The sequence below is a fragment of the Cyprinus carpio genome, chromosome B4 (assembly GCF_018340385.1).
Source record: "Cyprinus carpio isolate SPL01 chromosome B4, ASM1834038v1, whole genome shotgun sequence".
NCBI classification, from domain to species: domain Eukaryota; kingdom Metazoa; phylum Chordata; class Actinopteri; order Cypriniformes; family Cyprinidae; genus Cyprinus; species Cyprinus carpio.
Window position 1 is genome coordinate 11,482,745 of NC_056600.1, and position 17,123 is coordinate 11,499,867.

The 17,123-nt window shown below is 35.8% G+C and overlaps 1 protein-coding gene across 1 annotated transcript in view; it reads right to left on the minus strand.

Annotated features, from left to right (window-relative positions):
- plxnb2a.1 (plexin b2a, tandem duplicate 1) overlaps positions 1-17,123 on the minus strand; it is a 104,136-nt gene that overhangs the window by 17,538 nt on the left and 69,475 nt on the right. The window contains exons 3-8 of the mRNA XM_042722815.1: positions 3,211-4,337; positions 2,934-3,122; positions 2,522-2,650; positions 1,800-1,900; positions 1,294-1,426; positions 245-401 (exon numbers count right to left, since the gene is read on the minus strand). Of these exons, the coding sequence (XP_042578749.1) occupies positions 245-401; positions 1,294-1,426; positions 1,800-1,900; positions 2,522-2,650; positions 2,934-3,122; positions 3,211-4,335 (1,834 nt within the window). The 5' untranslated portion in view covers positions 4,336-4,337. The remainder of the gene's footprint in view (positions 1-244; positions 402-1,293; positions 1,427-1,799; positions 1,901-2,521; positions 2,651-2,933; positions 3,123-3,210; positions 4,338-17,123) is intronic.

A 17,123-nucleotide genomic window follows, 5' to 3' on the forward strand; every position in this document is an offset into this window, starting at 1 on the left:
AGAATCTATCTGCTAACAGATTTAGCTTCAGTGTAATGTTTTCATGTGATCAGTCTCCAAATTAAAAATCACAAAACTAGCAAATTACAAACATGAATAAATGAAAAACTTTTCAAGCCTGACATAATTTTTAGGCATTCTGCAAGAGAAACACCATCTGTTTGTTTCGTGAGTAAAGGAGACAGCGAGAGGACGGCTTCACAGTAGGTGATTATTAAGTTAAAGGCAAACAGGATGCCCTCACCTTGTTTCTCAGGTGTGGTTGGTATGTTCTCAGAGGTCGGCAGATCACAGATGACTTGTGTGCCATTCATAGTTGCGCTACTTTTGTAGCCACCAAACTCACAGTGAAGTCTATTAGAACTGCTGATACTCGGGAGGGTAGGGATGTCAATCATCACCTGCAAGTTTAAACCAGAAAATAAGGATTTAGGAAATAACTAAATAAATACAAACATATATAAATGAATGAATTAATTAATGTGGAAAAACATCAGTTCTCACACATTTTGAACAGCAAATTTATACATTTTCTAATTGTTTATGATTATTGGATGACGGTTTCTTTAATACTGAATAGAGATGACCCAGTCAGGAAAAAAATTCTAAAGATATTATTATTTTTATTCACTTTTTAAATTATATTTTCAATCACTTATTAAGATTTTATTGTTTACCATACATTTTTGTTGTGAAAAACACAATGTTAAAATTCCCTGACATTTCTAGGTTTTGCACAACTGTATTTCCCCTGAAACATGCAACATGAAATTTGAAATAATATTGATTTCAGTTTCCCCTGAAATATGCAATATGAAATTTGTAATAATATTGATTTCAGTTTCCCCTGAAATACCCAATATGAAATTTGAAATAATATTGATTTCAGCAAATAGAAAACAAGTTAGAAGTATACTGCCTTTATTCATTACCACTGATCCAGGAAGTTAATTATAGTATACAGGAAGCCTCTTCAATCAACCATGACCACTCAAGTTTCTTCTGAGACATATTAGAAATGCATGAAAAGTGCTCTGTGCGTTCATGTGGTAAGAAATGATAGTTTCAGATGGCTTGTTTAGTAACTTCATCATGTCATCTCATGAAAAAAGGATTAGACTCACAGACTGGATCTGTTACAGCCAGTAAATATCAATCCTGAGTCAATCCTTAAGAGGTTAGGGTTTGAAATAACTCCAGACTGTATCACAGTGTGTGTGTGTGTGTGTGTGTGTGTGTGTGTGTGTGTGTGTGTGTGTGTGTGTGTGTGTGTTTGTGTACATGTACATGTACCTGTGAATTATATGTTTTCTTCCTGCTGATGCTGGGGGGCTTGAAGGACTTAATAGTTACACATGTTTGTTTTGGACTCCACAACCAGGCGTTCTCTCCTTCTCCTTTGTGACAATCCTTTTTCCTTGTACAACTGCAAGAGCAAAGCAGACAAACACAGGTAATGAGCCATACTGCATTCACTTTAACTGGACTGCACACAGATATCTACCACATACCACTCGCTAAAATGTAACAGGCAACTCTTAAGACTTAGATTACACCATATTTTAGAGTTTAAACAATATCAAAATGAGATCACTAAACTGCTTAGTATTCTAAAACATACTTTAATAAGAATGATAGTCACATGACCCACAGGGGCCATGGGTCTAAGTTTATTTGACAGTAGATATATTAAACTCTGTTGTAGTATGGCAGTGTTATAACTTGTCCCGTCCTTTACTGGACAAGAATGCCCAACTGATGGTGTGATTCTGGTAATAAAATGAGTCTAAAAAGCTTACCGGCCTTCCAACACACACCAGCCACAATATGGGTCCCGTTGGGAAACACATGATTGACAATCATTCTTCTGCTCACAGGCCTGCACTAGCACTTTGGTGATCTAAGCAAAAGAGAAGCAAATAAGACAACAGCCACAACCTTTAAATGACCAATTTGTTTACTTATTTAGTTTAAGATGCCTAATAACTGATGCATATGTGATTGAAGGTTCAATCACATGTATTAAGTGTCTGAGGTGAGATCACATTATAAAAAAGGTCCATAGTCAAGCACTTTTTGCCATACCTTTAGGACCCAAAACCTTTACAATATCCATACCAGTTAGCATATAATCTCAGCAACATCAGAAGCATTGCCTTGCAAAATAACATGTGTGTGCAACAAACTGTCAATTTATGAAGCAGCTTATGGCAGTAAACTTGAGTGATCCACTTCAACACTCTGAGTTTCCTACTTCTAATATATGGGCCATTTGAATGTGCAAAATGACTGATGGGAAAAGAGCGCCCCAAATTCTTCTGATTGGCTAAAAGAACATGACACAGCCTGCTGTTACATTTATGTAGCAGATTAGAGTCTAGGGATATCACATGTGATATTTCTATATGTTTTCTGCACCATTTCATAAAAAATTCCATCAAGATTGGCAAGGTTTTAACCGGTGCATGATCTTTGTTGACTCAATGTGATATATGAGTTGTGGATGTGTTCATAAACAAACCTTTTTGCCAGTGGTGATGTACAAGATATCCAAAGTTGAATTAAAAAAGAGGTTTTTGTTCACCCCACCGTCTGTGCGTTCCCCTGGAATCTTGTTATAAAGATCTGGGTGACTGGGGTCAAGATGCACCTGCAAGCAGAAAGTGAATTCACTCATGCAATTGGCAAATGCATTTATCCAAAGCAACTTACATGTAAACACTGTATTAAATGGGCAGTATAGCTAGAGCAAGCCCTAGGGTTAAGTCTATTTCTCATGTGGTTGTAGCTCATACTGTAAATCACCCAGTTTGAGCCTTTTGGTTACCAGCCCGTATTATTAACCACCAAGCTCGACCACCACAGCAGTCAAACCTCAAGGGCTTTAGTGAAATTTAAATTGGACAGAAACCAGACCCTGGAATGGGACTCACCTTTAAGACATCTGCTCCACTGGTTCCCAAAAATGCCACAGTGTGCTCATTCTCAACTGCCACAGCTACAGCTGTCAGCATGTCATTTCGGGTGTAGATTGGTTCGACAGCCAGAGCATACTCAGGTTTACTGGCTAGTGGAGACGGCAGGAAATCTGCGCCACATTTAAATCCCTTCACCATGTCCTTCTGTTGGGCGAAAAGACACACCACCTTCAGAGGGTTCATAAAGGTCCACCCAAAATAAAACCAGAATCTAAGTAACACAACAACTCACATCTATTTTGATCCTGCAGATGGCCTCAGTCTTGGAGATGTAGGGTGAATAAACAGTCTTTGGTTTCTCGTCCCCCAGAACTTCTCCTATGTAGCAGGACTCAATCACCTCCTCAAGCCTGGCGTTAATGCTGCTGAGCGGGTACATGCACAAGGCAGAATGGCCACCATCCTCATCCATGCTGAACACCGCAAACAGAACTTTATCATTGAGATTCGAAGGGATGATCTTCCTAGCCAAAACTTCTCCTGGTCTGGCCAGATACGCTGCTTGGACCTTGTTGTACGTGTTCTCCTTTTGTTCAATTTTGACGGAGCAGTTGAGCTGGAGCTCGGTGTAAGAATAGTAATGATGGTCATTCTCACACAGACGTGCTATAAATGTGATATTCCTACTGTCGCTGGTGCCTGGAGTGCGTGAGAACAAGAAGTAGATGTAGCCATCGTCTTTGAAAGCATGACGAAAGTCGTGGAGGTAACGCTGCACAAAAGGACTAGCTTGCACAGTGGAAGCTTCAACCATGTTCTCAAAGATATCTGTTTCTCCATGCTCCTGCAGCAATCGGGTGCTGATGAGTTTCGAACTGTCAAAGCTACCATAGCCCTTCCCCACTAGAAATACGCTGAGGTTTGCATTATTATTAGCTTCTATAAAATAAGAAATTACTCCCACAACGGCAACAGACTCCTCTGTGCTGGCTACATACGTATTCTCCCCTTTAGTTTCACTGTAGTACACCTGTTTGTCCACGCTGTTGAGATTTACCAAAGAGCAGATGCCCCTGAAAAGGCTTCCACAAACAATCAAGGTGCCGTTGGCAGAGTTAACCAGCAGGAGTTTGTTGATGTTGTCCATATCTTTTGCATCAGTGCACAGTGAAGTGATTGGCGGAGTGCAGTGTGGGTTGTCCTTCTTAGGGCCTGTTGTAGCACTGCTTTCCTTTAGCAGGTCATGGTTTAGCTGATAGATGTTATTAATGGCACCCACGTAAATTCGTCCAGTTTGAGCGTCCTGAACGACATTGTTGATGACGGTATCAGACAAGAAATAATCTTGAGTATCATCACAGCAAGATGAGCCAAAACACAGCAGCAGGGACAATGCTGCCAGGACCCTCCACGCCATCTCTTGAAGAGAGAGAGAGAAAGAAAACAAGATATATATATAATGTAAGAGGACAAGTACCATACCTGTGTAAAATCTGTCACGAAACTGCTAGGGTGTCCAGATCTATTCATTTATTCAATAATACATCCAATTCATACATACAATGAATGCACCTCTTATATAGTGTTTTTAATTTATGAATTTAAATGCATTTTGATAATCTACACCAAAGCTTTGAGGTCAATAGGTATCTTAAAATGATAATTTGACCTTTTTATCATATGACAGGTTTTTAGTTCCGGTCTTAAAATGTCAGGTGGTATAACTTCCCAAAATGTAATGACATTAATGAATTCATGAAAATAATTAAATTTGTAACATTTAAAACTGAAAAGTGTATTTTAAAACTTTTTGAAAATAATTAGTCATACGTGTAAAGTCAAATGTATTAAGGTTTTTAAGGAAGATGTTTTACTTTTAGCTTGATGGCTACACCATATAACATTTTTCATTGAAATTAAACTTTTGCTGAAAATAGTTTTAATGTGTTGCTTTTTCAAAAGAATCCAACATGAATACATAAAATACATTTTTAAAGAGTAACTAAACCCTAAACCAACTTTTTTTAGTTAATAATCTGTAAGAATGGGGCTTTATTAGTGCTGTTCGTTGATTCGAGTAACTTTTTTGACATTTGAGTATAAAGTGTTTTAATTCTACAATATATGGTGTCTGCCCTCTTCAGGTTGAACGGTGGCTACTACAGTTGATTTTTCCTATTGGATGTTTGCGGTGGTACGTGACGTAAGCGGTGGTAGGTGACGTGAGCAATTTCCAGCTCACCACGCCCTTGGTACGAGCTACCACGCCCTTGGCAGTATAAAACCATCTTGTTCCGTCAAATCACTGTAGCGAGTCAGAAGCCAATTGCGATGCGGGAGTTAAGACCACAGTTTGAGCCAGCGGCTCGAATTGATATGGCTCAGGCCCTGGCACTGTGTCCACAGACACCTCGACATCCTCCACTTCAGGTGAAGGTGGGGGAGAAAAGTCCTCTACTTCAAATGAATGCTCTGTTGCAAAGCTACTTGCGTCACTCCAGTCACTCTCCATTTTAGCGACTCTGACAGCAGCTGTCAATAAATCCGTTACTGCGGGTCTCAGGTTCACGCCCCACCCGCTCAGCCCCGCCCTTGGTTCGCCCCCTCTATCTCCACTGTGCTTTGCCCACTTTTCAGCATTTTCCAAATATTGCCAGTGGGTGGAGTCAGGCTCTGACCAGGGGTTTTGTTACCCTTTAAGAACTTGAAACATGAGTTTTAAAATAAATTAAAGATCTTCCATTTTTGCTATCTCATTTGTCAGTGACCCAATAGAGATGCTCACCTTAGCAGGCAGCACTAATAAATTCACACTCGAAAAGTGAAGTCTTTTTGGAAGCTGGAGAATTTCTTTGGTATGCATCATTATACAATACTGAAGTAAGCACTAGTCAAAAGTGCTACCAACAAAGACTAAGTTAAAAGAAAAATCGATCAGGCCTCTCAACTCTTCCCTCAACGGGGTTGCAGATGGCTGCGTGATTTGACACACTGATACAAGCAAAGCATTTCTAAAGAAGCTTGTCCTCCACCCATGCACTCCTTTCATTTTCCTTTTCATCTGTCCTCTCAGCACTTCATCAGGTACTAAAAACACTGGGGCGGAAGTCAAACGCTCATCAGAGCAATCACAGGGCAGCCTGATTCCAGCATAACAGAAGGTGGCTCAATGAATTACGGGTACAACCTCAGCAGGTGGGCCAAACAATCCTGTCCTCGTTCCTGTAAACAACCCCTACAATAACCAGCGGGGGATTCAAAGTTATTGTGTTAGACAGGAAAATCTAATCACAGTCATGAACATTCTGGAGCTAATTTTACATGTTTATGACGTTGCAAAAGTAGTTGGGGGGGGTGAAATATTAACCATATTCACGCAATATTCCTGACCATTTCATCACTCCCCAGAAGTCCACAGCAACTCAATCTTATTTGCCTAAACATGGTGACAATCCTCTGGAGTGGACTTCCACATAACTGACTGCGATGTTTAGATTGCCAGAGCAAATACTTTCACTGCAAATCGAATGGCAGGAGTCTCTCAGACACCACGATCCTGAGCCCAGAGCTCATAAAGAATTCATGCTAAGAGTTTAGTGGATATTAAAGCTTATTGGCTTTAATGACGGGACTCCAGAGACATGATATGAGGCAGGGCAGAAGTGACGGGCTTTTTCTCTTTACTTGTGTCTGTCAGAGCTCTATATGGCATGCAGGGTTTCAATGAGATTTGTTACTGTGGGGGAAGTGTGTGTAAGAGTCTAGTGTTAACTGTTAACAGGAGGCGGTCTTTGCTGCTGATTCAGAGCACATGGGTGATTTGTCTGGACTGTACAGTTTTAGAAAAAAAGTGACAGGAAGGATAGGTTTTGGCAAATTGTCAAGTTTCATTATGAATATTTAGACTGACAATCCCCCTCTTCCCCTCAAACACAAGACCGAATTATTAACAGGAACAATGATTCCAGTTTCTCGGTACAGACTTGATATTTGTGCTGAGTGTACCACATGGCTCTGACTAAGCATCACAAAAGAATGCAGTTTGCCTTATGACACACTCCTTGATTTGCATGTTAACACACACACATTAGTCATTGGTGGGGCTTGCTAAGGCAGGCTTTCCTGTTGCTAGCACATTCTTAGACTAAGCCCTAAGTATTATGTTCAAAAAACACTGTTCTTAAGAAAATAATTTAAGTAGGATACATTTAGGATCAATTCTAAAAAGTTCAAATGATATTTCCACAGAACAATTTTAGAACAGTTCTTTATTGGAATCCATGTTTTCATGAAGAACCTTTAACATCCATGAAAGCTCCACTGTACAAATAGTTTTTTACAGCAGAAAAAGGTTCTTTGGATGTTCTTTAAATATTCTTCACAATAGTTCTTTTAAGAACTGCTAACTGGAAGGTCTACGAAACTTCTTCTGGAACCTTTACTTTTAAGAGTGAAAAAAATAAGTCATATTGGTTTGGAACAAGCATGAGTGTGAGTAAATGACAGAATTTAAATTCTAGGGTGAACTATCCCATTAAGTGAGAAGCTATAGCAACTTTAAAAGGTCATTTAAGAACATTTTTTTTAAGAATGTTTTTTTGTTATGGCCAAAGTTATGGTTCCAGAATATCACAGAAACCTATGGACAGTGGAACAGTCAGCACCACCATAAACACCTTAGCAAGCACCCTTAAGACAACCACATAGCAACTTGCTAAAAAACACTTCTTAGCATCATCTTAGCAACACCCTGGCAACCACCCAAAACACCCTACCATTGTTGCAGTGAGTTCTCCAAACACCACTCGCAATCTTCAGAAAATCTAGTTTTATCAACCCTCATACACAAACAAGCACACACTGCCAAAACATCCTGCCTACATGTGGCTCCACTGAGCCCTAGACACGTCACCAGTACTCACCCTTCAAAACGTCTCAACAAGAATGAGTAGGAGGTGTGTTTGCATGTTTCTGTATGGTTGTATTCCTTGGATTTACAACTGAGGGCATGGCTCAGATAGTATTTCCTTCATTTTTCAATGCTTTTCTGATCCAGAGCCAAACCAAACACATTTCCTCTAAATTACTTTAGGGCTATCTCAAACTGAGCTGCCGGTAAATTAACTCGCAATGCAGCAGAAGTATGAACAAGAAAGGAGGCCTGCATTTGATGCTCATGTTATGAGTGGGAGTGTGTATTGCAGTTCAGATCAGCAGCCCCAGTGAGTTATTCCTTCTCTCTGTGTTAAGAAATACATGACTGGTAGCGCAGTACACAAGCAGACAAGTGCTGAACCAGCACTACTCTTACCGCGGGGCATTACGCTGAAATTTCTCAGCCGAGTTAATAGTAAACCCCACATCTTCTCTCAAACTCCCAAGCAGACTTCCCCTCTCGCATACAAACTTTGATTGACCCTCCATAGCAGCTTGTTTCCTCACTCTCTCCACAGCTAACTCGTGTATCATTTACAATATTCCCTCATATTTTTCTCATTAAACTGGGTCTTACTTTTTCCTGTCTCAGCTTGTGTATACATAGAGACAACATACAGTTTGCCAACGACAGATAGGGGTTTGTTCGGGAAACCTGTCTGAAACATGTCATGGTTTGGTTGGTTAGCATGGTTCAGTTAGCCCCTACTGGTAGATGGATGTTACTACATTGTTCTGCTAACAAAAAGTGAGTTAATTAAATTCACAATAAGTTACTGTACTTTAGGGCTGCACTGTATATATCAAAATAAAAAACTACATTAATGCTATAATCAAATTGCAAAGGCTGTTTTAATTTTTTAAATTGTTTTAAATGAATGTTATGCCAATTTGACTGATGTTGAAGCACTTTATAATGAGCTGTAAGCATGTAAATAAACAGTGCTGCGCTTCATTCTGAAACTGGCAGCACATATATATACAATTTAAATTATCATTTTAACATTTTTTATCCTTTTATCATTCAACCTAAAAAAAAGTTTTAAATATTTTTTTTCAGCTTTTACATTATTTTTTTCTTAGCAGATGCATTCCTCAATAAATCACCCAATAACGCAGAATGATTAATTATTTCTAAATAATGCTATGTAGGTTATCTTGAAAAAAATCATTTATTTTTTTCATATTAAAGAAAAACAAAATTTCCCTGTCATGTATTGTGACAATATTGTGAAGCACTATATACTTTAGTAGAAGTTTTGCCCAGTTTTTTGTAGGGCTCTTCAAAGTTCACATGCTAACCAATGCTAACAGATTGATTTCTCCAGATGTTCTAGATCTACTCAGACTGATAATAGCCAGTATTTCAGTGATTCTGTTTGGTGATGCTATTGGCATAGAAATCACACACTTCACCTTTAAAACTTGCTGTTTGGTAATGCAGAGTGGGATGCCAGGTTCTGCCCTCCTGTCATGGCCACCTCTGCCTTTGCTTTTCAATGACTGTCTCCACGGACGGCTCGGAATGATTGACGGGTGAGACCGGCAGACTAATTAAGGCTGGGATCAGAGGGACCATGAGTGGCTGGATACGCGCAGGTAAATTCAAGCCAGGCAAGAGCTTTTTGAATATGTAAAAGAGAGAGATTTAAACTATCCCAGTCTCTTGGAAGATTTGCCTCTCACTTTGGCTCTGTCCCAAATGGCACATTCAAAGTGGACTTATGTGGCCTTCATTGGCATGTGTCTGTGAAGTCAACGAGACTGTATGGCATCATATTTATAGTTTAAAAGGACCCAACATATCATCTTAACCAAACGTATCAGAGAGCAGCAAACAAGATATTCAAATGTGAGTTTAAAATACACTCCATTGCTTTGTCAATGACCTGAATTTTGCCAATGTATAAATGAAAATTAAATGAACAATCTACATTTAAATTCATTCTTCAGAAAAATCTAACATATGACTTCAGAAGAATGAAATATAGTTTACAGAATATTTTTTATAAAACATTTATTGTGCTTTTTTGTCATTTACATATCCATTCACTTTTGTTTTGAGAATATTCAGGTCAAAAAAAAAAAAAACTGACATTTTATTTAAGTTTTCTCTCCTAAAAGTTGATGGCAAGTATGTGTGTGTATGTATGTATATGAATGAAAGTATGTATGTATATGAAAAAAAAAAAAAAAAAAAAAAAAAAATATATATATATATATATATAATATATATATAGTATATACACATTAGCCTTATAAAAAATACACACAGTAGCCTAAAAATAACAAAGAATAAAATAGCTTAAAATAAACCATAAATCTCAAATCTTAATCTTAAATCTTAAATATGCCTTGATATATATACACATATATATATATACATATATATATATATATATAATATATATACACATATATATATATACATATATATATATATATATACACATATATATATATATATATATATATATATATTAGTGCTGTCAAATGGCTAATCGAGATTAATAGCATCCAACATAAAAGTTTGCTTACATTACATATGTATGTGTACTGTGATTAATCGCAAAAAATTTTCACAACAAAAATATATAAAAAAATTTTTTTTTTTTTTTCACGTATCAGGACACAACTTTGTATAATGACATGGGTATGACACAGGTATTACAAGAGGAGGGTGACTTATGAGGACATAACCCATGTCCCCATTTTTCAAAATGATTATAAACCATACAGAATGAGTTTTTTTTTTGAGAAAGTAAAAATGCACAAAGTATCCTGTAAGGGGTAGGGTTAGGTGTAGGGTTGGTGTAGGGCGATATAATATACAGTTTGTACAGTATAAAAACCATAACGCCTATGGGATGTCCCCACTTTTCACTAAAACAAATGTGTGTGTGTGTGTGTGTGTGTGTGTACACAAACATATTTTAAAACTATATAGATTTACGAGTGTGTGTATGTGTGTATGTGTGTGTATATATATATATATATCTATATATATATATATATATATATATATATATATATATATATATATAATACACACACATATATAAATATATATATATATATACACATATATATATATATATATACATATATATATATATAATATATATATATATATAGACCATATATATATATATATATATATATATACATAATACAAATATATAATACAAATATATATATATATATATATATATACATACATATATACATATATATATATATATATATATATATACATACATTATATACATATATATATACATATATACATATATATACATATATACATACATATATACATACATACATACATATATACATATATACATATATATATGTATATATATATATATATGTATATATGTGTATATGTATATATGTGTATATATGTATGTATATATGTGTATATATGTATGTATATATGTGTATATATGTATGTATATATGTGTATATATATATGTATATATGTAATTATATAATATATATATATATGTATATTATATATACAATATATGTATGTATATATGTATGTATATATATATATATATATATGTATATATATATATATATATATATATATATATATACATATATACATATACGTACATATATACATATACATACATATATACATACATATATATACACACACACACACACACAGAGTACAGTCATATTTTGAGAAAGACCCAGCTAGAAAGTTCCTCAACATTTCTCCTTTCTTGATCCTTGAAAGAAACCAAGCCATTCAGCTTGAAATTACATGAGGGTGAGTACATTATGACAGAATATAAATAAGTTTAAACACACATCTCATATCCATTTAAAGTGTTTGGTGTTTGACTGGAAAATTAAGGGGAATTGGGACAGAGATGCAGGACGGAAAATTAAAGTGTTTACGACTGAGCAAAGCTGCACTGAGGCACTTACAGATCGAGGTTAATAGCAAGAATGCCCTTGTCTAACATGCCTGTGTGTGTGTGTGTGAGGGATGAAGAGAGAGTGAAGGAGAGTGTGTTCACTACCCAGCTGGTCCCAATCAAGTGAGAGACGAGTGCAAAGGTTAAGGTAATTACTCTGGCTGGATATGAACTAGTTCAGAGCTCTGATGGTCAGCAGGAGGACGAAGGGGACAAACAAACAGATAAAGAGCATCTCACCCTCTCCTCTAGACAGACAGTCTCGTCTGTATATGTGCCTTCATGAAGCTGCTGAATTTACCCTCTTCCTCATTAGCGTTCCTGAAACATCTCTATCAAAATCCCTGCCCCTTGCTGTCTTTCCCTCTCACTCTCCAGCTTATTTGCTCAATCACTGGTGCTGCAGATAATCACTCTATTCTACAGCTGTCAACCGCAGAGAGAGAGAGTGAATGGGAGTTGAAAGTGAGTGAAACACGAAGCCCGGGCTTTCATAAGCCAGGTTCGAGTGCAGAATGCCCAAAAACAGTTTAGTTTCATAAATCTCCTCAAAAACAATTTTGATGCAATTTGTCAGCAACACATCAACTGCTGTTACACGGGCAGGGATCAAAGCAGAGCGTGCATGTGTGCGAGCGTGACGTGCATGTCAGAAGATCGTAGGATCGACGGAGCCATGAGGATAGAGAGTCTGTGTTATGCTAATGTAATCTAAACGACTCTTGTTAAGGACAGAGTTCATTAATGTCCTGGTATATCAGCCCATCCCCATTAATCTCCAAAAACGACAAGAGATATTCAAGCTTTCATGCTGCATTCTAGGCAATTTGGAAATATTCCACCGGCTACTTGAAAATAACTACTGGAATGATTCGAGGTCACAAATCTGACTCAAGTGAGATCAACAATTTGGCGTCATTTTCTAGCAACTTCGGAGTCCATGGAACAACAAAGGTGCAGGGGGGTATACACACACACACACACACACACATTATAAATATATATACAAATAAACTAATTAACCATATTAGTTGTGAAAAGCACATTACAAATAAATTAAATATGAATTATATTTAAAATGTTAATCTTTCAACTGTACTCTGTACTACTCTCATAGTGGGTAGAAAAAAAACTTGAAAAATAACTTTTTTCAAATATTTCATATGTAATCATTTGTTTTGCTTCTATTACAGTGGCAATAAAAGGCAATTATTTCATATAAAAAGTATGATGTCTTTATACTTAAAACTTTTTTTTGTTTGTTTATATGCTTTTAGTGTCTATTTTCTTTCTATTATTATTGCTATTTTTTCCATTCTATTATTACTGTATTTTATGGCTTATTATTTAGTTGTTCAAAGCAACTAATGGTTAATTTGTGTCGTTTATATAAAAATTTTCAGTAACACTTTAATTTAATGCCCAATTCTCATTATTAACTAGTTGCTTATTGGCATGCATATTAGCTGATTATTAGTACTTATTAGGCACATATTAATGCCTTATACTGGATGACTATGTTCTAGATCCCTTAACCCGACCCAATACCTAAACTTAACAACCTCCTTACTAATTATTATTAAGCAGCAAATTGTTTTTTTTTTAGTTTATTGAGGGGAAACTCTTATAGAGAATGTGTTCTCTAATCTAAAGTGTTGCCAAATTTTCATTGACATTAATATCACACTTATTATTTTTCTCACAGTATAAATGGGTTTTTACAGGAAAATATCCCCTTATTTTACAAGATAGAAATGAGCTAAATGTGCGAGACTTTAGATTCATTAACCATAACACTACAGTAAGTGCCGTATACAGTATTTATGATTATAGAAATAAAAAATATAATTTTGCAATATCAAGTGCACATTTTTGTACAGCTAAAGCAATTGGAAGCATCACTGGAAGCTTTTAATTCATATAAAAATAGCCGCACCTGATTAAATGTTTAAAATAATGTAAATAGCTTACCTTATATTTAGAAACTGGGTCACTTGCAATGGAATATTATTTGTGTGTCTTTAGCATCACTTATTTCGAAAACCCCTTCCTTAAAATGTCAAGACAGCTAATGATCAACATTAGGAATGCACCAAGAATTAAGTAAGAAAGTAATTTTGCGTATATTCTAAACTGCTACACTGGCTTGATCCTTTTCCTAAATGAAAACCTATCTATGGTCTGAGGCGACTCATCCACAAATCCAATTTCACATCGCCTCATTCACACCTGAATAACTCAAACACTAACAAATGTTAACAAGTTTGGTTCCTTCGCAGTCTGCTACACAGAAACAAACTCATGGCATGCACGTATGCACACAGACACACGCAGGCAGTGGCGTGGAGCTGTGTCATCTCTCCCAGTGGCTCATGGAGAACAGCAGGCATGTTGATTCAATTTGACTGCTCATTGTGCCCAATCTATAATTCTCTCCACTTCAGCGCCTTCAACAAGCTAAGAATACAGAGAGGATCCCCTGAGCCATTACCTTGAATATGCACGCGCACACACAAAGTTAAGGGATTGTCTTCGCTTCTCCGTGTGCCTTGACTTTGCCTGAATAAAACCTTGGTGTGAATGTGAATAGTTTACAGCATGCGCTGCTGTATTTGGCGTCATTTTAAGTACTTTTATCTGGCAGGTCTGTGATAATGTAACAAAATTGAATACTAAAGAACCGTTTTCTTCAGAGTGCCCTTGAAGTAATGCTAGGGTAGATGGTTACCACTTAGCGCTAGCTGTGAACGATTGTGCGCGTGTGCTAGCATGTTAACAAAAGACAGAGAGAGACTGCTGGAAAGAAAGAGAGGGAGACAATTAGAGACAGAGGAAGCCAAGTACGACTCGGCACCGGCACAACAAGGCCGTCTTTGTGTGTCCGCTGGTGGGATCAGGCCCCTGATGGGAGTGTTAAAATAACACAGCGATCCCTTTTCCAGACTATCGGATGGCTAACTTGGCAAATAAGATTTTCAAAAGGCAATTTTTTTGGCCTAGCCCTCATGAATAGACTTTAGCCATCATATTCATAGTTCTTGCACTTGGACAGTAGAACATGCAGTCAAAACCCTTACACCACTACACTCTCAACTTAATTTTACATTAATTTGAAACAACCAAACTGCGGTATCATTTTTTATAGTAAATGTTTTGGTTTCCATTGACTTTCACTGGACAAGAGCAGCTGCAGTAAATAAGATACAAAACATTGCTGCAATAAAATAACATTTATAACATTATATAACATTTATAACATTATAACATTTTCATGCATAACAAATTTTATAAAACATAAGATATCGTTCAACCTATGTTTTTCAACATATGCTGAAGAGCCAAATACTCTAGTGAAGTAAACTTACAAAAAATAAATAAATAAATAAATAATACTAATAATTTATAAATAATTTGACACAACTGAACTGCAGTATCATTTTTGTTTTATTGTTTTATTTTGTTTTTACACAGTAAATGTTGTTTTGGTTCCCACAGACAAAAAAAATGCAGTACATAAGATACAAAACATTACTAAAAAAAGAGAACATTTATTGAACATAATATTTAAGCATAATAACAACAATTTTTATAAATGTTCTGACTGAATGACTGAAATTTACCATATTTCTATACTAAAAAAAACTAGATGATATGGTGAAATCTTAACATGTTAAGTGGAATAAAAAAAAAAAATTCTTAAGTCTGCAAGAAACTGGAAGTTGTGTCAACAACTCTGAAACAACTAAAATGAATGTTGTGAAATGAATGTTGTTTTGGTCCCCATTGACTTCGACTAGACACAACAGTTGAAGGTGCACAAAATCAAGCATACACCCAAACAAAACATTAATAGTAGAACTATACAGTTAAAGAGTTAAAAGAGTGGAAGAAGAGTTTGTTGACTAGTTTAGGGGGCGAAGAGTTTTCTCGGAAGCGGTGAAGCAAGGAAAAGCTTCCTCTATTATCTATCCCTCCTTCTCCATCCCTCTCTCTCCCTGTTTTCCCTCCAGCTATGGAGTTTACTGCAGAGATAACGTATCTTTTCCACTTGATAGGTTTCCTAATTGCTCTCACTTAAACACACAACCGGCAGCTCCATCCAGAACACATTGTATTAATAAATTACACTGGGGTTTAATTAGCCAAGACTCCAATGCCGCAGGCCAACACACACGCACACACACACACCTTATTAGGTGTGACTCCCAGAGTCTTTCCACAGAAAAGTCTCACTTTTGCACAGGATTGTGGGAAAAAGTCAATAACTTTACCAGGGCTGGCAGATTCAGAAGTCTTCAGAGAGATAGGGAAAGAGAGAGAGAAAAAGAGAGAGAGAAAGTGATTATTACTTCAAAAGAGGGGTTTTGGGAGCTAATAATACAATAGAAATCTGTCAGAAAGATCACATAGGGGTCAATTCAATTTGCCCAGAGCTGAATTTATGTGAAAAATCTAGTGATAGAACGACATACTGGGCAGGTCAAATAAGCAGTGGATATTTTGACATTATCGATATTGGTTGACAGTCTTTACTCAGTTGATTAAAAAAAGTAGCAGTTTCACCTATGTCAGTCACAAAAAAAAAATCGATGGATACTAAACATTTTTTAAACTACACAGAAAGAAAAAATGGTGTAGAAATATTTTTTCAATAAGAAATTACTAGTAAATTTCACAAATATAATAAAGAAACATTAACGGAGTTTAACATGAAATTAAGTATTTAAAAAAACTAAATAGTATTTTCTTGTTAAATGTATTTAATAATCTTTTTCATTTGTCATAGTATTTACAGTACAACCATGAAAAATCTTTTTAAACATGGAACATTAGAAATATTTAATTTATCTGAAGTAAAAAAAATATATAATAATAATGTTTTAATTACGCAATATTCTGTGCATCTTATTTGCTATGATTTCATGCATTTATTTTAACATTTATGTTTTTTTTTTTGTTTTTTTTGTATGTCCAATGGCATTATTTGTTATGATTTAATGCATTATTTTAGCATTTATGTTTTTATTTTATGTCCAATGCAAATGCAGAGCAGACCGATAGTAAAGCTAATATATATAATATGCATAAGTGGATATCTATGCAATATTCTATGCATCTTATTTGCTATGATTACATGCATTTATTTTAGCATATATGTTTTTTTTTGTCCAATGCCCAATGCAGAGGCCGATATACAGTAAAGCTAATATATATATATATAATATTGCATAACTGGATACTAAAAAAGATACAAAACATTGCTGCAATAAAATAACATTTTACATAATATTTATAATTAAAATTAATTTTTTTCAATACTGAAATATATTAA